The following is a 24,092-nucleotide window of genomic DNA, read 5'->3' as shown; positions in this document are numbered from 1 at the left end:
GGGGGCAGGAGCAGGTGGGCAGGAGTGGGCTCAAGTGACAGGTGACTTTGAGAAGTAGCTGGAGGTCACATTTTATGTAGATAATAGAGAATCATTATTGTATGTTCTTTTGCTCTAAAATTAAAAGTCACAGCTGTTTAATTTTGCTACAAAAGTAATACCTGTCTCATATAGGACCATTAGAGCCTTTAGACAAGCAGAAGAAATGAAACATCTGAAAATCCTACCTCTCCAGTTCCAATGCATCACGGAATACCCCCCCACCTTTGTGACGTGTATCACACCGGTTGCCCCTTGCTTTATACCCTTGACCCCTCCCTCATGGTGTTGCTGCGATGAGCGTCCCCTCTCCTTTGCCTTCCTGTAGTCGCATCGTGGACAAGATGCACGACAGCAGCAGTGGAATCCGGCCAAGCCCCAACATGGAGCAGGGAAGCACCTACAAAAAGACCTTCATAGGTGAGCCTCCCCTCTTGAGGGCTGGGGCGGGCGGTGGAAACTGGACCACCGTGACCCGTGACTCGGCCATGCTTGCCCTCCTGTGTTGAGGGTAGAGCGGCCTACGGCCATCGGGCTGGTCTGAGATGGCCACATGTGGGTGTGGCCCTGGGTCTGCTCTTGGGTAGAGCCCAAGGCTGCCCAGAAGGTTAAGGTCAATGAGGTCACAGCCAAATACCCCCAGGGAGGCTAGTCTGTAGCTTGTCGTCTGACTGGTGCTGCCCTTGCCCCAATGCAGGCTCCTCCCTGGTGGACTGGCTCATCTCCAACAGCTTTTCTGCCAACCGTCTGGAGGCCGTGACCCTGGCCTCCATGCTCATGGAGGAGAACTTCCTGAGGCCGGTAGGTGTCCGAAGCATGGGAGCCATTCGCTCTGGAGACCTGGCCGAGCAGTTCCTAGATGACTCCACGGCCCTGTACACTTTTGTAAGTTAGGGAGGGAATTCCTCTTGCCACTGGGGCAGAGGAAGGAGGAGGTAACAGAGTGAGGGCTGGGGGTGCACAGTCATGGGCGAGAGGCCTAGGGTTGGGGGACCTCTTTCCCCCCAGGTGGAGTGAGGTTTCTGTATCGAGGATTTTCCTTTCCCCTGTGGTAGCCCCCAGAGCCTGGAACCGGGACTTTTTTGGTAACAGAATCCTCATTCTTTCCTTCCCGCTAGGCTGAGAGCTACAAGAAGAAGATAAGCTCCAGGGAAGACATTAGTCTCAGCACTGTGGAGTTAAGTGGCACAGTGGTGAAACAAGGCTATCTGGCCAAGCAGGTACGCCTGCCTCGGAGCGGGGGAGATGGACAGAGGCCCCCAGAGGGTGGGAAGGGCCGAGAGTGCCAGAGGCGGGTGCTCGATACCAGCAGAACCTGCTAAAGCGGCAGCCTCAGAGAGCAGATCGAGAGGCACGGACATGCCCTCTCTCTCTCTCTCTCTCTCTCTCTCTCTCTCACACACACAGCGTCCCACACACACAGAGTCCCAGGGCTCAGGGGAGACGTGCACACGAGTCACCATCCCAGTCCCGAGAAACCGTGTCCGCGCCACTAGCCGCCGCGTGCACCGGTCCGCGAGAGCGTGGCTTGCCGGCTGGCGTTCTGCACTTGCCGGCCTTCGGCTCCCTGACGCTTCCTGGGCCCTCGGCTTCTTCTGTGGACGCTGCACGCCTCCCTCATACACTTGCTGAACAAAATATAAGTCTTTTGTCCACTCACTTCAGTAGGTTGAAGGGGACGTTCTGTGGTGTCACCTCAGTGTTTAAAAACTGACTGTGGTCACTGCTGCTGACTCTCCCCCGGGGGCCCCGCCTCCCAGGCCCGGGAGTCTAGCGAGCGGGGGTAGCCGGTGCGAGGACGGTGGGGGAGGGCTCCGGAGGCTCCAGGCTGGAGGGCCAAGGAAGCGTTGTGATCTTGGGGGTGAAGGCAAAGACAGTCATACCATCAACATCTCACACATTTAGATTTTAACATAGACTCGGTCATTTCCTCCTTTTTCTGAGGCGGAACGTTAAAGTGGTTTTACCGCCGACGTGTGCGCATATATCCATATGCAGCTGCAGGGTTGCTTTTGATACTTAAAAGCTGGTGCCCTCGGGTTCCGGTTTGCCTGTGAGCTCTTGGTCCAGTGGACACCTGCTGCCTCCCTGTCCTCCTTACACCCTGACCGGGGTCTGGGTGATGCTCCCCTTTCCCTTCAGTGCTGACCCTCTTTGGTTCTGTCAACTCAACTAACTGTGACAAGTGTTTTTGCTCAAGTGTCTCTGAGCAGGGAGGTCGGCGTCACTGCAATCCTTGGGTCTGCAGCAGACTCCTTCCAGAAAGTAGTCCACTGTAGCAAGCTTTGATGCACGGAAGTGGGAGGAAGGGACAGAGCTGTCACAGATGAGCCTTGAACCCTTTCTTTGCCTTAGGGGCACAAGAGGAAAAACTGGAAGGTGCGGCGCTTTGTTCTGAGGAAGGATCCGGCTTTCCTGCATTACTATGACCCTTCCAAAGTGAGTGCCGCACGTCCACTTGGCAGCCGGGTGTGAGGCTTCAGACACTTGTCTCCCAAGCCCAGCGGGCAGCTGGCACTTGCTTCCTTCCTCCCAGCGTCCCTGCCCTCACTTCCGCTGTGCTCTATGCCTTTCCTCCCACGATCCAAGCCACACTCAGCGGTCTGATCATTTCTTTCTCTCAGCACGCTGTTGCCTGTGCGGAGGGTTATCATTATTCTGAGAGGAAAGCATCTTTTAGTTTCTCCAAAGCTCTTTGTGGGGCTGGGGAAGGTGGGGTGGGCTAAAGGAGACTCCTAACTAGTGCTCCCCAGGCCTCTTCACCCCTTTCTGTGCGGAGATCCCATGAATTCTGCCCCTCAACCCGTTGTCCCCACTGATGGTTGTGGAAAGTTTCTTTTATCATGTACTGTTTAAGCCATAATTTACTAATTGTGATGAGTAATGATTTGATTCTATGATTATGATTTGATTCTAACCGATCAAAGAATTGCTACTCTGAGTTTCAGAAAATAAGTATTATTGTATGATGAGTTGATCGAATTCCAGTCAAAACCAAAGATAAATGGTCTTTGAGCTGGCCTGTCCAGCCTTGTCTTGGTAGATGTATGATTTTCATTCAGTTTTTGAAATATTGAAGAGTGGGCAGTTCCTCCCTCACCAAGCTTGTCAAGAATCCCCGCCCTAAGGGGAGCGCCTGAAGGAGTGAGAAGGAGCCCTCTGGGACCCTGGCAGACGACAAGGAGGGCCGTGGAGCCAGGGAGGAGTGTGGCCCTGCAGGCTGTTGGCAGTGAAACGAAGCACAGACTTCCTTATGGTGCATGTAACGTGGCCACGTGATGTCCAAATTCGGCCTCATCTATTACAGATGACTCTCACTGACTTGTCAGCTGGCCTCAGGGTGGTTTCAGGCAACAGGGCAACTCCTTTCTCCCTTTTGTGCATTCACACTATGCCTCATCAGGAATTCTTTCTGCTGCAGGAGGAGAACCGGCCAGTGGGTGGGTTTTCTCTTCGTGGCTCACTCGTGTCTGCTCTGGAGGATAACGGCGTTCCCGCTGGTAAGGTGCAGCTCCGGGCCGGCCTGCAGGCCTCGGGGTGCTCCCCGCCGGTCGCTCTCTCAGTGGCACCCTGCCGATGGACTGAGCGACGGGGGCTCAATGAGACGGTCTCAGTGAGATGATGAATAGCCCGAGTTTTAGAGCCAATTTCAGAATGAGGAAAAAGGGCGTGTGGGGTCTTCTCAGTGCTTTAACAATGCAACGAAATAATCCTTGTCTCTGGTATCCTTTCCCCTCAGTTTCTGTGCTTACCGGCAGATAAGCTTCCACCTAAGAATAGCAGCCTACACAGTGTTTAAGGGTTAGCAACACACGTTAGTATCTATTAGCACACTAATTTCACAATAGCCAGCTAAGAAAGACAGTATTATTCCCATTTTATGGATGTGGAAACTGAGGTTCAAAGAAGCTAAACAAGTTAAAGTCAAGTCCCAAATCTGTGCCTACTTTTAACATAAACATTCTGGATTCTTGGGTGTGAATGGAACTGTAGATCTGTGGTTAGTGTAGGCAGCAGGCCAAGAGGGCACAGCGGAGGGATGGGGAGTGGAAAGGAGGAAAAGAGGAAAGCGGGCATCTGGTGGGATTCCCTAACCTCATACATTGGTATTTAAGAAATACTTCATCGTGTGTATTTTTGTTTGTGGCTCAGTTTGACTTCTAGCTGAAAGCAGACACAGATATTCACAAATTTTTCTTCTGTCTAGGGGTTAAAGGGAATGTCCAGGGGAATCTCTTCAAAGTGATTACCAAAGATGACACACACTATTATATCCAGGCCAGCAGCAAGGCTGAGCGAACTGAGTGGATTGAAGCTATCAAAAAGCTAACGTGACAAGGAAATGTGTTCCCAAAGGAACAAAACAGGATTCCTCCCTCCTACCAGATGGTACAGACAGGATTTCCTGCAGAATGAGAGTGTGTTAAGACTTTTAGCTTCTTTGTATATTTTGTACGGCTTTGCAGTGAGACTGGAGTTCCTTCGCTCACAATCGGCAGTGGTGCTATTTCCTTCCCCACCTTCCTGTTAACAGCCTGGAAATGCTAGGACCGCCGTTAGGCGTCAGCATCTTGACATTCACCCATCCTCACAGCTAGCCATTCCTCCGGCACCAAAGTAGGTTTCCCTGTTGTAACACTAACTAGCCATATTGTAATACTAAATAAAACACTAGTCTCATGTTGGCTTTCTCTGAAATGCTGTCAAAAACTAACTCCTTCTGTGGAATTAATAAAAACGGACACATTTCTAGCTATTAGAATTCCTGTGTGAAGTTTTTATAGTTTTCAAAGGTTTTTCATGCTTGAGGCTATTCAAATTATTATGCAAGATTATGAAAACATCTCAAGTGATCTCTGTCACTAAGACATGCTTCATCTTAAAATGGGGATAGTGGCAAAATTGTAAACATTGTTTTGCTTTGAAAAATAAGCCTGCATTTAAGTATACACTACAGAAATCATGGACTCAGTTGGAGATTAGTCACACATACAACAAAGAGTAAAACTACAGCATTTCTATGAAAAATGGCAATTCAGAAAGAGACGCACAGCAGGAGCTGCTGAAGGACAGAGAAAGATGTAAATGGTAAAATAATTAAGGAATGAGATTTTGGTTTTAAAGTGAACATTAACTGAGACATATAGGTACCAAGAAGCTTCACCAGTTGGGAGGTTAATCTGAAGTAGTGAAAAGTCTGTATCATACAGTATCTTTAAAAACATTTTTATTACTTTCAAGTTTATACAGTAATCTGGCACAAGCTACTGCCAGCATTCTTGCCAAGTACAAGTGCTTAGACTTCCTTTAATGAATAGATATGTAACTTACATTTATGGGGAGTAGATACTTCCAAAGTGCTTAAGGAAAAAATTTTCCTTTTAAATAGTGTGAACTGTCTCCTCTTAATCTTGTCTAGAATACCTGACCTGCATGATCAGGAATTCCAAGCTAATGAGGTTTTATTTTATTCCTTACATTGTAAGAGACTGCCTTTTAAAGCACCATTTTCCATTTGGCATTTCACCAAGGTCTAATGTCCCTGGAATTATTTCTTTATTGCTCTTTGAATATCAACAGGTGTTTATCTAAATTAAACTGCATTTGGTGTGATGGCTTGACTCCCAAATTGGCACAACTGCACCTGTTCTGTATAGGGCTATCAGAATCTTTTGTGTGTTGAAAAAGTAGATGGCCATCACCTTGAGGCAACTCTTGCCAAAGTACTAGTACTTGGATTTTTAAAAAATCCCAAACCATTTTAATTTAATGATTCTTCACACAAAAGTACTAGGTCAAGAGTGTTTGAAAGGATGGCAGCTGAGTAATAACTGCAATGCCTAGCGTGTCTCTGTAGGTTCTCACTGAGTATTATCCATGTACATACTGGTTGTCTTGTTTTGCTATAAAACACAGCAAATGAAAATGTTCCCATTTTTTTCTCAGCTACTTTTGACTTTCAGTTACGATTAAACGAGACCCGAACTATTGCTGATTTTCAGCTGTATGAGTTGATAACCGCTTTAACGCACAGGCAGAATGGGGAGATGAAATTGTCAATTTTTAATGAAAAGTCTTCATATGGTGATCCGAGATTTGGATAAACTGGTCAGTTGTCTTTGTCCATCTGTTCCTCAGGTTACTTGGAGCTGGGTGTGTAGCCTGTCCTCATATTTGAAAGTGGTATTTTTAGGTCAGCAGGTATGTATGCTTTAAGTTTAATTAGGTCTCTCCTTCATGGTGTCAGTGAGGTATTAATCTTTTCTCTGGGAAGGGTCATAAATTTTGCAAAACTGTTGTGGAACTGAGCAAAAGGCTTGCATGGGATAAAAATCACTCACCATGGAGGTCACCAGTATTTCTCAACGATTATGCCTTGAAGTGTAAAAAATTCAGGAAACAAAGTGGAAGTTCAATTCAATTCCCCTGCCTACAACAAACATTTAAGGAGCCACTGTTATATATTGAGGACATTCTTGATGCCACAAGCTTTATAGACTTGTTTTCTGACTCCTCATAAAGACCAAAATGAGAATCATGTGCCAATTTTGAGTACACCTAGATCCTCGTCTAAATATTCCCAGTATGGCATGTACTAGCAATCATGGCTACCTCGCGGCAATAGTCACATGAGGTTATACTTGTGGATTTAAAAAGCTAGTAGAGGCTGCTTAAACAGGGGCAAACCAAATATGGCATAAACTGTCTCACCAACACACTTCTATTTTCCAGTCCCTTTAATACTGAATTAAGTCTAGTACTCAATCAAGGTGGGTTAGGTTTAATCTTTTAAGTATTTAAATAGCTATTCTTAGGAATAATTAATAAAATAAATCTAGTACCTCAAGTATCCTAAGAGATTAAATCTATGAAAAAGACCAAAGTAACTCAACACTTTCTACACCCTGGCTAACGTAGCTGTAACTTCAAACCATGTGTTATCTATGAAATCTATTTACTTTTATTATTTATTTACCTTTAGATTCATATACCTTTTAAACAATTAGCTCTTAAACACAAAAATGATGGAAATGTCAAAAAATTATTTCAATTGTGTTTAATCAGATCCCTATTCGTTATAAAGAGCTGAAGCTCTAGGTGGCACCTAGTGAATATGTTAATGGGGGAAAAAAAAATCAAAAGTTGGGCAACGACACTCTAAATAACTAAAGCAGCAGCATCTTTAAAAACAAAAGAAAACAAAAAACTTTACCACCCTGAATTACAAACTCAGGGAAAGCAGCTTAGTACACCAACAAGGGCCAGTGTGATAAATTCTCCCTCATACCATATATTGTTCTCATACCATATACTGTTCAATATTTACCATATATTGGTAAAAGGCACACATCCTATGTAATTTTAAAATTCGCATTTTAAGGCTTTTTTCCCCTAAGAGTCAACTTTAACTGTGGTTAAAATTATTTTCTCTACACCCTCCTTTTGAAAGGATCCGCTATATAGATCTTTTGGTCACCTGCCCCTATATTTCTACATCTAGACTAAAATGAAAGTAATAGAATTAGGGTCTTAGTAATCATAATGCTTTTAACTGGTGACAAGAAGGAAGAAGCCTATAGTTAAATATCCCAGAAATTTATTTAATGTTTGCTTGATACATTTTATATAGAAAGGTTGAGGCTATTTGCTTTGGGTGCCCCTGGTAAATCTCAGGGAGGCACTGAACTACAAAGGGGTGCCAATCTGGAGACATCAGAAATGGAAACCACAAGCCCAATTTTATGACTGTTCTTAAAGATTTGTCTCTAGTGAAGTTAGGCCCACTCCCTTAAAAACTGCTGAATGGTGGAGCTCTTGTGTGAAAACAGCTGACTTTTAGGAGGGCATGTCACGTTTTGGTCTGTTGGAACATTTAAATACTTGGAAATAAAAAATATTCAGCTTTGAAGTTTTCAATACTGGAAAACTTTCAAGTCTAGGGTTTACAGCCAGGAAGGGCTGCTTTGTGTTCCTTAAACTGGACTGTTTCCCACAAAGTTAATCTTCGGCTTTGGCTTCCATTTCTTCTGCATCATCATCTCCATCCACTTCTGCATTCTCTCTTTCAAGCCTCTCAAGCTGCCTTGCAAGTTCGGTCTCATCTGTATCTGTGACCACTTTAGGCTGCGGAAGCAGAGGCATCATTTCAAAGTGAGATAGTTCAACAGTATGCAAATTCCACTTCAACACTATTACTGCCTAGTTTAACTCTTTTTAAAGAACCACCTGTCCTAACAACTCTGCTCTATCTGTTCATTTTTGAGTGCTACTACATCATTAATAAATTCCATTAGATAAATATTGGGAGAAATGGATGAGAGTAACACAATCTAGGAAAAAGAAATATGTGTGTAGTAAAACAGAATATTCCTGTTATCTCTATAAGCCAAAACTGAAAAAAATATGAAAATAATCTCAGTGGCTGTATCTTTAAAACCCAAAAAGATGTCTTGTAAAAATGCATCTTCTGGATTCAAAATAAATTAGTTTCTTTCTAAATAGGTTTCATATTTGTTGAGATGAGGAAAATACACTAATGCTGTTTCTAATCCTCAGATCATATTTTAAGCCTTCCATATTAAATTCTGACAATAATCAATCACTCATTTTTGTTGCCTAATTTTTTCCTTTGGCGGGGGCATAAACCTAACACCATCAGTGACCTCAGTCATGAATAACCATCACACGACAGTTCTCATTTACTCATAAAAAGCCCTTTTAGAACCCTCTGAGTCAATGATTGTTTTAGGCTTAGCAGTGTTATAATCCTACATGTATCTCATGTTTTGAAAAGCCGTAATTAAGGATTTTAGAATGCAAATCATTTAGATGACTTAAATATCTATATCTATCTATTGATCGATCGATCGTAATCTCTAACCCCAACATGGGGTTTGAACTCACAACCCTGAGATCAAGAGTTGCATGCTCCTACCGACTAAGCCAGGCAGGCGCCCCTAAATTTCTTACATATTTTAAGAAAAAGGCAGAATCACTATAGATCTTACCTCCATTTGAACATTGAAGACACCCCTCTTTTCCTCAATCTTTTCTTTAATAACAGCCATAGCTTGATTGAGAACAGAGAGGCCTTCTGTTCTCTCCAGGGTTGTTGTAGTCATCACATACCGAGGAGGAGCTATTAGATTAATCTAAGGAAGAAGACAAATATTCAATTATGAACATACCTATACAACACAAAACTATTAGGATGTTTAAGAACTCTTCCTTTCTGCTGCCTTAACAAATCACCCCAAAACTTAATTTCCAATCCTGTAAGTCAACAATTTGGGGGTGGTCTGTTAGCAAAAGCGAATTGATAAAAGTGATATAATCCAGTATAAACAGTCTACTGCAATACCAAATATGTTGAATTATGACTTTCAGGTGTCTTTGGTAGGTAAACTAACTGTAGCCATCATCAGAATGGATAATTTGTCTCGAAAACAAAAATTCTTACTTGGTTTTAAACTAAACTGATGGAAGAAAATCTGAGATTGTGAATAACAACCATCTGGTTAATTTTATTGCTTAAAAGATTCAGACCAAACTCCTAAAAGATGTGTGTGAATACGAGAGAATATGTTACCCTTTTCAAGGTCCTAGGAGCATTATAGACTCAGGAACTCTTTAAGTTTCGCACAGCTGGCCCTTTGGCACTAAATACGAATCAAAATCTTTATCCACTGTGACACTAGCAGTAGCATCCCTTAGACAACATCACCGAGAACCATTTCTCCTTAACACTTGTTATGAAATACGATCATAAAAAGAATCTGATTTGGTTTAGGTTGGTATTTTAGCAGGGAGAGAGAAAACGGACTACTCACCTTGATGGGCATGGTTTCTGTAGAACAATTCAAACCTGCTCTCAGGGCTTCTTTTACGGCATCAATGCCTTCATAACCGTAACAAGCCACTTCAATATCTAAAATTACAGAAATTCAAAAACTTGTACCAAAAAATGCAAAAAAGTATTTAAAGGTTTAAAAGAAATCAGAGATATGGCAGGCACACTAGGATTCAAATACTTATAAAAGTTTTTATCACCCTTTCACAATTAGAAATCTACCCCAACTATTAACTTTCTTAATTATAAATTATCTGAGTAGGCAGTGAAAATATATCTTCTCTTCCACATTGAGCCCCTGAATGACAAAATGATAAAAAATAGAAATTCAACAAACACCTTGATTTCTGGCTATGCTTGGATTAATATGGTGATTCCAATCTCTCCATGCCTCAGTTCCTTATTTGTAAAGTGGAGAGGAGTGTGATAAAGACCGAGTGAAATAATCACTGCAAATTGTTTAGAATGGTTTAGAAATTGCACACCCTCTGCCTAGTGGTTCCACTTTTAGGAGCCTGCCTGACAGAACACTTATACAACTGGGTAAGTGTCTATGTTATAAGGCTGCTAATTTGTAGTGTTTTTTGTAATAGTGAAAAACATGGTAAAACCGAAATGTTCACCAAGAGACAACTGGTTTATTATTCTATGAAATATTGTACCTTGCCATTAAAGAGATTGAGGAAAACGTCCCATGTTCTGAATGGAAGGGCTGCCATGACAAACCAAGTGGAAAAAGCTAGTTGAGGAAAATTTTGCATAGTATGATCCAATCTTTATAAAAGCAATTTGTGTCTGAATGTAAACAGCATATATTCCTATACAGTATATGTGTGTAAGAAAAATGTTTGAAAGAACATACTCCAAACTATATTAACAGTGGTTAATCCAGGGAAGCATAAAAGGACAATACTCTACTTTTAAAATATTTTAAAGTATTTACTAAAACAAAATACCACCCCCTTAAAAAAAAAAAAAAAAAAGGGCTGGAGCGCCTGGGTGGCTCAGTCAGTTAAGAGTCTGCCTTCGGCTCAGGTCATGATCTCAGGGTCCTGGGATCGAGCCCTGTGTTAGGCTCTCTGCTCCGTGGAGAGTCTGCTTCTCCCTCTCAAATAAATACAATCTTTAAAAAAAAAAAAAAAAGAAGAAAAAAAAGGACTAACTTAAGGTTAACTGAATGCATATATGACAGTTTTCACTTGTGTCAATATATACATTTTATGATGGTTCAGTAGAAGCAAAAATAATTTAAGCTTTTCTTGTTATAAGAAATAGAAAAACGTGCAGATGCTGATGTAGCAACATATTCTTTGGTAACGCTCATTATTTAACAGCTTTTTGGTTCATGCAAAATATTTTAAACATTATTTAAAAAAATCACTTACCTGCTCGAATTTTGACAGCTTGTGGTGTCAAACGCCTATTAATATTGTTAATAAGTACTCCCCGTTCATCTTCATTCAGATCTAAACTATCCAAAATAGATGGGTCTCTAATTAAAGCAAAACAAAACACACACAGACACAAAAACAACAAAGGCCAAGGTTACTTTACAGATAACTGTGATACCAAACACAATACCACAGAATGATGTTTAAGAGCACAGGCTTTAGTGTCAGAATTGAGTTCAAATCTTAGCTTTACACTTCATTAACTATGTGTTTTGGGACCTTTCCAGACCTTAGTTTCCAAATTGTAAAATTAGAATGAAAACTGTACATCTCACTGGTTGTGGTATTAAATGAGATCATGCAAGTAAAGCACTTAGCACTACTATGACAAAAAGAAAACCCCCAGCTGATTATTTGAAAAAAAATTTTAGGGATCTGGCTAAAGCAAGGAAATTAAAAATGTCTCCTAATATACTGGACATCCCACTATAATTAAACATTTCCACGTAATTAGCAGTCCCTGCCTCAAGGAGCTTGAAAAGGACAAAAACATACAAGCAATTTTAAAATAAAAGTACATCCTTGGAAGTCGGGGGAGTAAGGTATTACTTTCAGTTATGGGCTCAGGAAGGGCTGCACAGACTGAAGTGGCATTTCATCTGGCCCTTCTGAGTGCCAGGAGACAGGGAACAGGGTCACCTCTTAGTCACCACTGTTTATGGAACATGAACAAATGAAAAAATTGAAATAATGACTAAAAAAATGGTAGGACTTTAAAAAGCAAAGGTAGAACTGTTTTAAGAAAGTTGTAAAGTATTAAAACAGAAATGGCACATCAGGCCTAAAAAAGCAGGGGTTAGAGAATGAAAGGTGAAAGAATCTGGGTGGAGGGAACTTTCATTCGGCTAATACTGCTTACAAAATATAACAAGAAGACAAACCACCAGAAAATGAGCAAAAGAGATGAACAGATGTTTCACAGAAGAAATAGTAAACATATGAAAAGCTGTTAACTTCAACAACAACCAGTAAAATGCAAACAAAAAACAAAGTACTATTATACACCCATCAGTTTGGCAAAAGGGAAAATAATCTGAGATATATACCAAACGTTGGTGAGGATGAAGAGAAACAGGAATGCTCATACAACTGCTATTGGAAATATAAATTGTAGAACCAATCTGGAGAGTATTTTGGCAAAACTGAGTAAATTTAAAGATGCATATAATCAATCCTATGACCCAACAACTCTACTGCTATGTATATACCTTAGAAACTCCCAAATGTACATGGAGACATGTACATGGATATTCATAATAGCATGGTTTAAAAAAATGGGAAAAAAAGGGGGGAGGATGACCTAATATCTCTTAATAGAGAAACAAATAAAGCATATTCTTACAATGAAGTACTACACAGAAATTAGTATGAAGTAGGTACACATCTATCACTTTGGAGAATCCTATTAACAGCCTTATAAATAAAACTGTAAGGTACAGAAAACTACGACAACAGAATAAATTCCTTTTTTTTAAAGTTTAAATAAGCTAAGGAAATTTTTAAAATACAAAAATGATTCTATACGTACTTCATAGATACGTATATGTAATAAATCCACAGAAATGTAAATAATAATGGTGAATACTAATGATAGAATAGTAGTTCCTACTGATGAGTGAGTGGAATGGGTTGGGAGGGATAAAACATTGTTTCCACCTATCTCAAAAACTTTTTCTTAAAGAACATGTGGCACAGAATTATCATTAGTTAAACGTGGACAGTCACTACATGGCTGATGAAGCAAAGAACGTTAAGGAAAAGGGAAAAGATGTATGCCACTGCTGAGCGGTCATGGAGGGGGAGCTGGAGGTGAAGTGAAGGACAGCTGGACGATGACAGCACGCCGAGGGATGAAAGGCGTGCAGGACTGAAGTCAGGGAGGACGGAAATATAAAGCAGTGCTTAATGGTTAGCAGCATAAACTCCAGATGGGAGCCAGTGTCTAGGTCTGAATCGGGACTCTTCCATTTGCTAGCTCTGTGCACATGGACAAATTATTTAATCTCTGCCTCAATTTTCTCATCTCTGAGACATGGATAATAACAGCACTTATGCCATGTGTTGCTGTGAGAAATCTATAAATGTTTGCTGTTGTAATTATTATTATTCTTACCTTTCCCAAAATGTGGTATGAAAAAAAAGTCACATGGTGGGGGAGGGGGGGACCTGGAAAGCATTTGGACCCCAGATGAGCCGGCCTGCTGGAGGCTCTATCGGTCCCAGGTCCACTCGGCCATTCTGAGAGCTGAGGGGACCAATACCCTTCGGCAGCACAAAGGTTGGAAAGTAACCTCAGTGTAATGGAGAGGCTGCTTGTGGAGCGTTAACACTTGGGCAAGAGTAGGATGTGCAGAAGGAGAGAGACTTAAGTACAGAGAACCAAAGGGGTCCAGCTATTTTAAAGAGAGAGGATACAGTGCTTGCTGCAGGAGAAAGTAGAGGGGAGGTAAAGTTTGCTTTTAGTATAAATGGGAGATTAGAGTGTATTTTTATGCCAATGGAGCAAAAACAACAAAGAGAAAGGCTGAAGACACAAAAGAGGGAATAACAGATAAAACGATCCCTGAGCAGTAGCTGCGCACAGGTGGTAAGATTAGTTTGAGAGCAGGAAGGATACGAATTCAGCGTGACAGGAGCGCAGGAGGTAATGACGGATGGGAGAGAAGGTTGCTGAGACAGTGGAAGGAGTAGAGGAGATCCTGGGCAATGGTTTCTATTCTCTTTATAAAACAGGTAGTAGGCATACCAGTTGAGAGTGAGGGAAGGGGGGAGTGGGTATCTGACAGAGTGTTTAAAAGCTCTAAAATAGCCACTCTACGAATGGGAGGAAGAATTGACAAAGAGCAGAGAGAATGTGAGGAAGCAGTGAAGGCGCAGCTGAGGTTGGAGACCATGATGAAAATGCAGTGGCACCAACCTGCAAGACTGTGGTTTTTCCTAGCAGCACCCAGCATTCTACAAGTGCAGAGAAGGCAGGAACATCGATCCAAGGCTGGATGTAACAGATGGAAAAACAGGGCAAAAGCTCATGATATTGGCAAGAAGTTGTTGAAATGATGTACCATGGTATGTCTATGCTGAGTAAGAAAGAGAAGGCAGGAAAGGGTAAAAAGACATGGAGGAAGAAAAAGGTTTGGAATTATAGTCTGGCATAAGAATTAAGAAGACACAGAGTAGGACTAACTATGGGGGAGCTGGAAGGACAGGAGGCTGTCTGTGGTAAAAGAATAGAATGTATGAATTAAAGGTTTTGGAAGCACACCAAATTCTGGTGATAAGACCCAGGGCGAGGCCATATGGAAACTGGCTAAAGTGGCATGGGCTGCAGGTGTAAGGAACTGAGGTAAAGAAAACAAGGTACAGTTGTAGATGAGACATCTACATTGACCAGGAGCGGAAAATGTGAGACGAAACCATACGGTTTACGAAAACTAAGGTGAACACAATTATATATGCTTGGCTACATAGGACTGGCCCGCATTATGGGGCCTTTTACATGGAAATACTTTAATCTAGATTTGGCAAGGACTTATTATGTGGGTGTTGTGCTATTATTACATGTCAGGCTCTCAACTTGTGTGCTAGACCCATCAGCTGTGTTATCAAGGTAGAATCAGAGCCAAGAAGGTGTTCTTACGAGACTGCATGCTTAAATGCATCATAGGCACCGTATCCAGGTCTCTTGTATTTGTCATCAAAGACCCAGGCAGTCCTCTGGAACAGGCTCTCCAGTTGCTCATCCTTGGTGTACTCTAACACCTCAGCAACATGACGAAGAATGCTGTAAACCTAGAAACAAAATGAAGAGTTCAACAATTCAAAGATAAGAGATCTTAAAAAAAAAAAAAAGAAAAGGTATTTTTACATTTCAGTAGACAGCATATAAAACAAACGTTTGGTTACACTACAGTAATTCCTCAACAACAAAGGGTTAACATACAGCAAGTTCTTTTTTCATAGAGAAATATTCTCTTTCCTATAATACTTAACTCAAGTGGGTGTATAACAAGTAGAAACAGCACAAAACTTAGTGTCCTAAGACCCAGATCAAGTTCACTTAGGAACCAATTAACCTCTCTAAATTTGTTTCCTCTTCTAGAAAAGGGAAATACCAGTATCTCTCCTTTTTACCGCAGAGAGATCAAATCTATCCAAATTATAACTGGAAAACATTATACAAATATATAGAATTTGTATATTACACAAAACTTGTTATACAAGTGTAAGCTATTACTATTACTCCGTATGACAGCATGGAACAGGATTGAGATTTTAGTATTTCTTTTGCTCTTTTATCATTTAGCAGTTATCCTTCAATGCACCTATCTCCTACTCACTGCTGTCAAACTCTTTTTCTAATTTCCTAAAAATAAAAGGGCTTAAAGAAGAGAAAGGATATAAGAAAAGAGGTTTTTCACGTTACACGTGAAAGTTGAGTGAGGAAAGGTACTAACATTGGTTATTTCATTCTATCACCTTATCGTCCTGATAAGATCTACTAACATACTCATTTTACAATATCCTAAGGGGACAAAACAAAGTTGAAGTTTCCTAGAGCAGAGCTTCTCAAACTTGGTGGAACTTGAGGATCCTGCATTAAGCAGTCGGTGATGTCAATGCTGTTGGTCCAGAGAATACATTCTGAGTGGCAAGGTCCTCGGTTTATGAAGATGGGATTTCACTAATAGTGTTTCCTAATGTGTAAGTCACACTGCAGTAATAGTAAACACATCAGTAAAACAAAGGGGAAGATTTGGGTAATGGCCTTTTGGCTTTTAGATTTTTATTCTCTTATTTACTGGGGTTAATTAAGCAAGATTTCAAAAATCTTCTCTTCATTTAAACACTGTTTTCTTGGCATTTTTATCCTGAGGACAGAAACACACATGAGAGAAAAGAACAAAAAATAAAGAAAAACACAATGGAAACAATGCCATTAAGAACTAAGGATCTAGAGAATGAAAGATAATCTAAATAGAACCAGAGAAGAAAAAACTATAGACAGAACATAAAGAATGAAAAAACAGTTGTTCTTGCTTCATTAATACTTATTGTACAGAAGTAGGAGATTACAGCCAAAATAAGAAAGTGAAACAGAATGGACTTAAACTAGGGGGGAAAAAAACTACTAACAGGCCCCTGCCTTGCTTTCCTGGATTCACATTTTACAAAACCTTGCTTATTCTTTTTTTTTTTTTTTCAAGATTTTTATTTACTTATTGAGAGAGAGAGAATGATAGAGAGAGAGCATATGAGAGGGGGGAGGGTCAGAGGGAGAAGCAGACTCCCTGCTGAGCAGGGAGCCCGATGCGGGACTCGATCCTGGGACTCCAGGATCATGACCTGAGCCGAAGGCAGTCGCTTAACCAACTGAGCCACCCAGGCGCCCAAACCTTGCTTATTCTTAACATACAACAGCTGATTGTCTCTGTGACTCTTATCCCAGAATGGGGTTTAAAGTCAAGAACTACATGTTATGAGAAGTCAAACCAACTGAAATCACCCATAGTTAATTTAACCTAAAATAACTTAGAAACACTAATGCAGTATACTCATTTTAGAATATTAGACGATAAGCAATGCCTTAAGGTAGTACCACCATAAGGTAAAAACACTGCAGTCGTAACTCTTTTGAAATTAAGTCTTCGAATTATCCTATGTAACTCCTAATTGTAAATGGAAATACAGGTAGAGAAAATCCAGGTTTTCATTTTCTGCCAAGAATATTACATGCTGATTATTTATTAAACATATTAAATAGTGGACTAATTTCACTCAAAAATCAGACTTACAGTTTTGGATTTGGTGAATTTATCTTCACATTTGATTGCTTCCTCTGGAGAAACTCTTCTTTTTGACAAATCAATATATCCTGTATGAAAAAATTTTGGGGAAAAAAAAAATCATCTCTGCCCAGGTGCTAGTTTACCACTGTGATAAATTTTTACACCAGATTGTTTAGTTGGCATACCTATACTTATTCCCCACTAAAATCCTATCAATAAAATACTGCATAAGATTAGAGATTTTTGTTTTCAGACATGCATTTGTATCATCATGTAATTGTATATTTTCTATCACTTCAGTGAAAGGAACTAATACTTCCAATTACCCAAATGAAAGCTAGTCAAAGGATTCGTACTTGTCTTTTTGGCATCCACTCATCAAAGGGTCAGTTGTGCTCTATGTATTTTCTATATTCTTGATGCTCCTTCTGCTTCCTGACCAAAACTGGTGCTTCCTCCTCCTGGTGGCCCTGCACTGGCATGGTGTGGCCATGGCATTGGCCTAACCATGCTGTCCATCACCTCCATAAATTAAAATCCCATGGGTACAAAATGAGACAAGCACTTAAATGTATTTTAAAGAATTTAAGAGGGAAAAGTGATCTTTTACATTTACTTACATATTTCCCATGTCAGGCATCACACCTCATGGGCCTGCATAATTTCCTTTACCATTTCTTATAATGCAGATTAAGTAATAAATCCTCTTAGTTTCTATTTACCTGAAAATGTCTTCATTTCTGATTTTCATTGTTGAATATTTTCTTTAAATATTCTAGAATTCTGGGCTGACAATTTTTCTCTTTCAGTGCTTTAAAGATGTCATTCAATGCTCAGCCATTATTTTCAGTAAGAATACCATACTAACAGTAATTTATATTACTGTTCCCCTGTAAATCATGAATCATTTTCCTCTATCTTCAAGATTTTCTCGATCTCTGTTTTTCAACAGTTTAATGTGCCTAGATGTGGTCTTATCAGTATTTATCCTGCTTGAGGTTTGCCAAGCTTCTCCAGTTTGTACATTTGTTTTTTCGGCAAATATGGGAAACTTTGGTCAGAATTTCCTCAAATATATGTTCTGCCCTTTCTCTCTCTTCTCTTGGAATAGAGCTTTTAATATTTGACAGGTTGCTTTTTCCTTGCTCTGTTCTTCACACTGGTTCTTTTAAATGAACTACCTGCAAGTCTGACTTGAGACTTCTGCCATCTTTACCCTGCTGTTAGCCCATTTGGTGAGTTTTTTCGATATTATACTTTCAATTTTAGAATTTATATTTAGTTCTTTATGAGAGTTTCTAATGTCTTTACTGAGATTTCATTTGGTCATTCATTACAAGCTTATTTTCCTAATATCCGTCAGCAGTTGCAACGTCTGCTTTAAAATTCTTATCTGCTAACTCCAATATTAAGGTCACCTCTAGGTCAATCTCCATTGGTTCCTTTTTCTCTTCTGTATGGGTCATATTTTCCTGTTTCCTCAAATGTTTAGCAATTCTGAACACTGTGAATGAACATTCAGAGAACACAAACATTCTAATAATCAAAGAGATACAGAATACTGGGTCTTGGGTGTGTGTCTGCAGTATATTCCTTTTTCAGAACCTATATAAAATATTCCTAAAGTCCATTTACCTTTGCCCCATTTCCATGTTCCTCCAATAATCTGATTACAAATTTAGCTTTAAATCAAGAAAAAAGTATCTTTTTTTTTTTTTAAAGTAGGGCTCCACGCCTAACATGGAGCGCAACGTGGGGTTTGAATTCACAACTGTGAGAACAAGACCTGAGCTGAGATCAAGAGTCAGACACTTAACCGACTGAGCCACCCAGGCGCCCCTGAATAAAAAAGCATCTTAACAAATATATGAACTAATACTCTAGTTTACTTATCTGTCTCTTCTGAGTTTAGCCACAATGAGTCAACTATCAATTTCTGGTAACCTCTGGGAATAAAAGTCAAGTTATTTGACACAAACTAGCCCTGGGATGTGCTAATTAAACCACTACTAACAAGAGGTCTTGCCTAGATGGGTAACTGGCATTCTTATCTAACAACTTTGTATGTAAAAAAAGTTTAAGTATAAAAGGAGATGTTTTTGTTTTGTTTTTACAACAGTCAGCAATTTACAAAAATAAAATTTTAAATAAACCATTTTAAATCTGAAATTTTATTTTAGATATTTTTATCACTTACCTTTTTCTTTGTCCACTCTAATGACAACCACACACTCATTCCTGCCAATTCTGATGAGTTTGTTTATAGAACGGATACGCCTTCTGGACAACTCACTAAGAAGAATCATGCCTTCAATATTGTTGTATTCCAGCAAGCTGACATAAGCCCCCATTTCAGCAATGGACCTTACATTCACCATCACTACATCTTCCACCTCAGGAAATTTGTGTTGATAAAATCTACAACTTAGACCCGGCATTCTGCATTTTAAACAAAAGAATCAAATGAGTATTAAGGTCAAAATAAAGAAATGTCAATCAATTTTCCACATCTTGCCACTGGAAGAAGTGATTAGTCTTATCTCTTTAAACTTCTTAAATGGTACCAGAAAACAGATGGATGTTTGGGAATCAAGCTTTGTTACTTTGCTCCACATTTTTATAAGGCTTGGGTGATTCTCTGACCTTGGTTTTAGAGGAATCATAAAAAATAATGACCATCTATAAAGTACTTTGAGACCTAAGGATTAAAAGTACACCTCAAGAGTAAAATACTATTTTAATACAACCACTTTAAGAAATAACAAATGATGGTAAGCATCACTACTACTATAAACCTATCAGCAAAACTAAAGCTACTCAGTTCTCTAAGTCAGCTAAGACTATATACTACCACCCACTATATAAAGGGAAGACTCTTCCATCTACTTAAACCATAGTCCTAATCATGTATCAAGTAATATACCCTATCCTTTTAGCCAAAATTACAGTATCGTATGTTAAGACAAAACCTAAAAATTTACTAATCACAAAAATATTAAATATAATTAAATACAACTAAATAAATTCATTTATTGAACAGATATACCCAATCTTGAGAATAGCTTTATAGAACTCCATTACTATAAAGTTCAAGAGTCTCTTAAAAACTATTCTCTTTGATCTAACCAACCTACTTTCAGCACTCCTTTTATGATCCACAAGACTGAAATCATACCATGCACAGAAGTGTATTTTTAAAAGAAAGCTGTAAAACTAATCACAGCTGATGACTTTCATGTTTTTCTACTAACCTTAATTTACTATTGTCAAGGTTCAGAAAATAGGCAGTAACAGGACCTAAACACCTATGAAAAATGTGCGAAAATTCATTTATTTTTTGAGAGAGAGAAGGACAACGAGCAAGTAGGGCAGAGGGAGAAGGAATCTTAAGCAGGCTCCACGCCTAGCCAGAGTCTGGTGTGGGGTTCCATCTCCCAATGCTGAGATCATGACGTAAGCCAAAAATCGAGAGCTGGATGCTTAACCGACTGAGCCACCCAGGCACCCCAATTTTTTTCTTATTAACTGGGAATTAAGGCTGCCATTACTTGATCTTAAAGACAGGATATCCACATCCAGCTTACAGAACCCGAGAGTTCTGGGGCAGTACTGTTTGAGAACTGTTAACTGCACCCACAAATAACTTCACAGTGGCTTTCCACTGACTTTTACATCTTTCTACTACATACAGGGTCCTACGTGATCTGGCCACTGCCTCTCTCCCTAGTTCTCTCCATTTTATCGTCGAGGAAATAGAAACACAGGCCAAGTAACTTGTTCGGTCATATACTGCTAACAAGTGATAGTCAGAATCTGAACCTCTGAAGCTTGGATCCATAGTCTGTGCTCTTATTCACCATGCTGTATTTTCACTCAATATTACCAATAAATATATTAGTTAGAAACATCTTTTTAAAAAAAGTAACATTAATATACATACTCAGTGTTAAAGCATATACCGTAGATTAATGCAAGCTTTTAGTACTAATCTATCCTGTTTAACAAAAAGAAATAAAGCAGCATATTAATAATAATGGCAGAAACGCATTTCTCTTGTACCTTGACAAAATAGGGATTTAGGAAATAAAGGGAAGTAGACATTCAATGGCCAGAATTACCCAAGAAACTGCTGAGCTGGTTGTTTCATTCTTAAACAGAGCCTCCCCCACCCCCCCTTTGGACCACTGTTGTCAAATATCTGTATGTAAAGCACTAAAGTTTGAGAGCTATAAGTTTCAAACTGGGTATCAAAGTAAATGATGTCAGAGAAATGTGTGAAACAGTTTTAAAAGATTTAACAGGGGCTAACCACATTTACTTACCAGGTTTATTCAAATAGTAAAGCTGATTAATTCTGGGGAAGCAAGACTTAATGTGATGATTAAAGAACACAGGCAATACTGTAAAAGAATCCTAATGAGAGCTATGAATACTACTGCTTTAAGAGGTACCAATCTCTTCACATTATACAGGGTACAAAAAGAACACAGCTGAAGGTATGTTATTCAACACAGAAAGTAACTATTAAGTACAAAATAGCTCCAGACATGGGTTCCAGCCCTTACTCTTGTATTTACTAGCTGTGGTTGCTTGGGAAATGCATTCCCATTAAACTGTAGTTTCTAGCCTGTGTCATGGACCTCGAAGGTTTGTGGAGTGTATCAAATGAGATTAAAATATATGTAAAAATTTGGAAAGTGTAATGTGCTATACAAATATGACATTAAAAGGCAAAAGAGGTACTATTTCCATTTTGTAACTTAATTTGTTAAACAATTATTTTTGCAGTATCTATGTACTAAGCACTACCGCACTTAAGAAAGATTCTTACCTAAGGAAGTTAAGTATGGAGTGCGAAACAAACTAGTGAGTAAGTAACAATATAAAGTACTATGAAAGGAGTAGAGTGAAGTAATCAAAAGGGAACCAAGAGGGGCGCCTGGGTGGCTCAGATGGTTAAGCATCTGCCTTCGGCTCAGGTCATGATCCCAGGGTCCTGGGATCGAGCCCCACATCAGGCTCCTGGCTCAGCAGGGAGTCTGCTTCTCCCTCTCCCCCTGCTCATGCTCTCTCTATCTCGGGGTCTCAAATGAATAAATAAAATTAAAAAAAAAAAAATTAAAAAAAACGGAACCAAAGAACAGAAATATTAAATGACTTTCTCAAGGATAAATGCTTAATAAGTACCAGAACAGGAACTAAAACCAAGTCTTCCGATATCAAATCCAGAATACCTTTAACCCACAGAGCCTCAGTATGTCAGAGTACTACAATATGGTATGTGTTCTTCAGTAAAAAAGATCTTTCAAAATATACTAACTGAACTCCAAGCTAATTTCAAATACCCTGCATTGTCAGTAATTTTGCGTGGTCAAATGGTAGGTAGGACTTCTTTCTTAAACCAGTGCATGGTCAAGTAACCATGACAGATCCAGGAAGTCCACATTCCTTTCCAAAGTTAAGTGTATTATGTGATAGAGACAACTTGTGAGAATTCTAATTTGGCTCTAATGCTTACCGATAAGGTTCTCTGAATGCTAGTTTTTAGTATAGGAGTGCTACGCAAATAAGCTTTTAAACTATTTCACTGTAGTTGAAATAGCACCAATCTCTACAAATATTACTGTGTGTCTTTTCGAGATCTTAGGATAATCATTAACCGTCACTTGGCATCAGAATAGGCAATAAAGCTCTATATAATTCACGAACTATTGAAAGACACATAATCACAAGTTTTTTTCCTTGGTAACTTCAACTGGGAGACAAACCAAGACTTCTCTGCTACACCTTTTCTCCAAGAAGCAATGTTTCTTGCTTAATGATAAAGTAGCCTAAGTTTGGGGGATAATAATAGGGGCCTCAGGCTGAATACGTATTTAACCCCCAAATTCCCTTTTCTCTTTAGTTATGCTTAACTGTGAGGCCACAGCGTGTAAGTCTATTCTCATTGGTGCTGAAATACGGAAAACCGATACTAAGACTAGTGAACTCTTCAACAGTATGTTTTAGTATCGATGCAAGAGATGGCTCATTCTATAAAAATGCGCAACTCGATACGGTAATATGAACGCCAATTAGAAAAAAATAAATTATCGGACAAATAAACTATTCTTGATCCTTTTAACCCAGCTCTTGTCAAAACTGCTGCCCACCCCAACGGTCCCTTCAAGTGTCTGGTCTGGTGTCCACTGAGAGGCAGTATATTTGGTGGGGCGGAAGGAAAAAAAAAACCTGGTGGCGGTGGGATTCTCAAGCCCAGAAAGAGCAAAGTGCTCAGCGTCCTGGGGCGGGGGTGTCACAGTGTTTTCCCGAGGCCGCCCCCATCTCAAAGTATCCTCACTTTCAGCATATCGAAGAGGCTGTACGGTCACTTGGCCCACTTTGCTTCACGAGAATCCTCCGCTCGTACCATGACACCGCTGTAACACGGAAGACCCACCCGGCGCCGGCGGGTGGTGTCGGACACTTCCCGCGCAGGAACGGGAAAGGGAGGGGTGTTAGCCCGGGGCCTACCCTCTCCCGACCACCCAAGTCACTGGACACAACTAAAGTGAGTTCTTGAAGAAACCGATCTGAGGGACCAGTCACCTGAGGTATGTGTCTGAATCCCGCGCCGGGATCCCGTGCCGAGCTCTTTAATCGCAGAGACCAGACAGTCCACCCGCACCAGCGGCCGATCTTCCTCGGCGTGCGCTTGGTTCTACCCCACCGCGCATGCGGAACCACCTCGCATCACGCAAGCGCCAGGAGAATAGCGGTCCCTCTTCCTCACTGACCATAGAGTCTAGGTCCTCCGAGAAAAAAAGGAAGAATGTAGATCAAAGGAGGACCTGAAAAGTACGCTTTCTCGATATCTGTCGTTTTCGCTAAGTAACTTTCAAGGCGCAGGGAAGTGGTAATACTCTGATTCCTTGTCCTTGAAGAATTAATCCTCTCTCGAGATTTCAGTCAACCATGAGGTGGCGC

The 24,092-nt window shown here is 40.2% G+C and overlaps 2 protein-coding genes across 4 annotated transcripts in view; one reads left to right on the top strand and one right to left on the bottom strand.

Moving 5' to 3' along the window:
- PLEK2 (pleckstrin 2) overlaps positions 1-5,217 on the top strand; it is a 19,583-nt gene extending 14,366 nt beyond the window's left edge. The window contains exons 4-9 of one of the 2 annotated variants that reach the window (XM_032405359.1): positions 368-459; positions 737-840; positions 1,158-1,259; positions 2,395-2,478; positions 3,461-3,539; positions 4,247-5,217. In XM_032405359.1, coding sequence (XP_032261250.1) covers positions 368-459; positions 737-840; positions 1,158-1,259; positions 2,395-2,478; positions 3,461-3,539; positions 4,247-4,374 — 589 coding nt within the window. In that variant the 3' untranslated portion in view covers positions 4,375-5,217. Of the gene's footprint in view, positions 1-367; positions 460-736; positions 925-1,157; positions 1,260-2,394; positions 2,479-3,460; positions 3,540-4,246 lie in introns of both variants that reach the window. The other variant, XM_032405358.1, reaches the window with a different exon arrangement.
- Positions 5,218-5,259: 42 nt separating this feature from the next.
- On the bottom strand, positions 5,260-23,927 carry EIF2S1 (eukaryotic translation initiation factor 2 subunit alpha). 2 transcript variants are annotated; one of them, XM_032405360.1, is made up of 8 exons: positions 23,715-23,927; positions 19,324-19,565; positions 17,133-17,212; positions 14,978-15,129; positions 11,275-11,381; positions 9,870-9,967; positions 9,048-9,191; positions 5,260-8,163 (listed from the first exon to the last, which is right to left on the bottom strand). In XM_032405360.1, exons 2-8 carry the CDS (start codon positions 19,562-19,564, stop codon positions 8,038-8,040), a joined length of 948 nt encoding a protein of 315 aa, XP_032261251.1. In that variant the 5' UTR covers position 19,565; positions 23,715-23,927; the 3' UTR covers positions 5,260-8,037. The 2 variants fall into 2 exon arrangements, with proteins under 2 accessions (XP_032261251.1, XP_032261252.1); XM_032405361.1 differs by lacking the exon at positions 23,715-23,927 and adding an exon at positions 23,467-23,696.
- Between the last annotated feature and the right edge of the window lie 165 nt (positions 23,928-24,092).

The sequence above is a fragment of the Phoca vitulina genome, unplaced genomic scaffold (genome assembly GCF_004348235.1).
Source record: "Phoca vitulina isolate PV1807 unplaced genomic scaffold, GSC_HSeal_1.0 scaffold7, whole genome shotgun sequence".
Lineage (NCBI taxonomy): Eukaryota > Metazoa > Chordata > Mammalia > Carnivora > Phocidae > Phoca > Phoca vitulina.
This window is presented reverse-complemented; position numbering and strand designations above follow the sequence as displayed.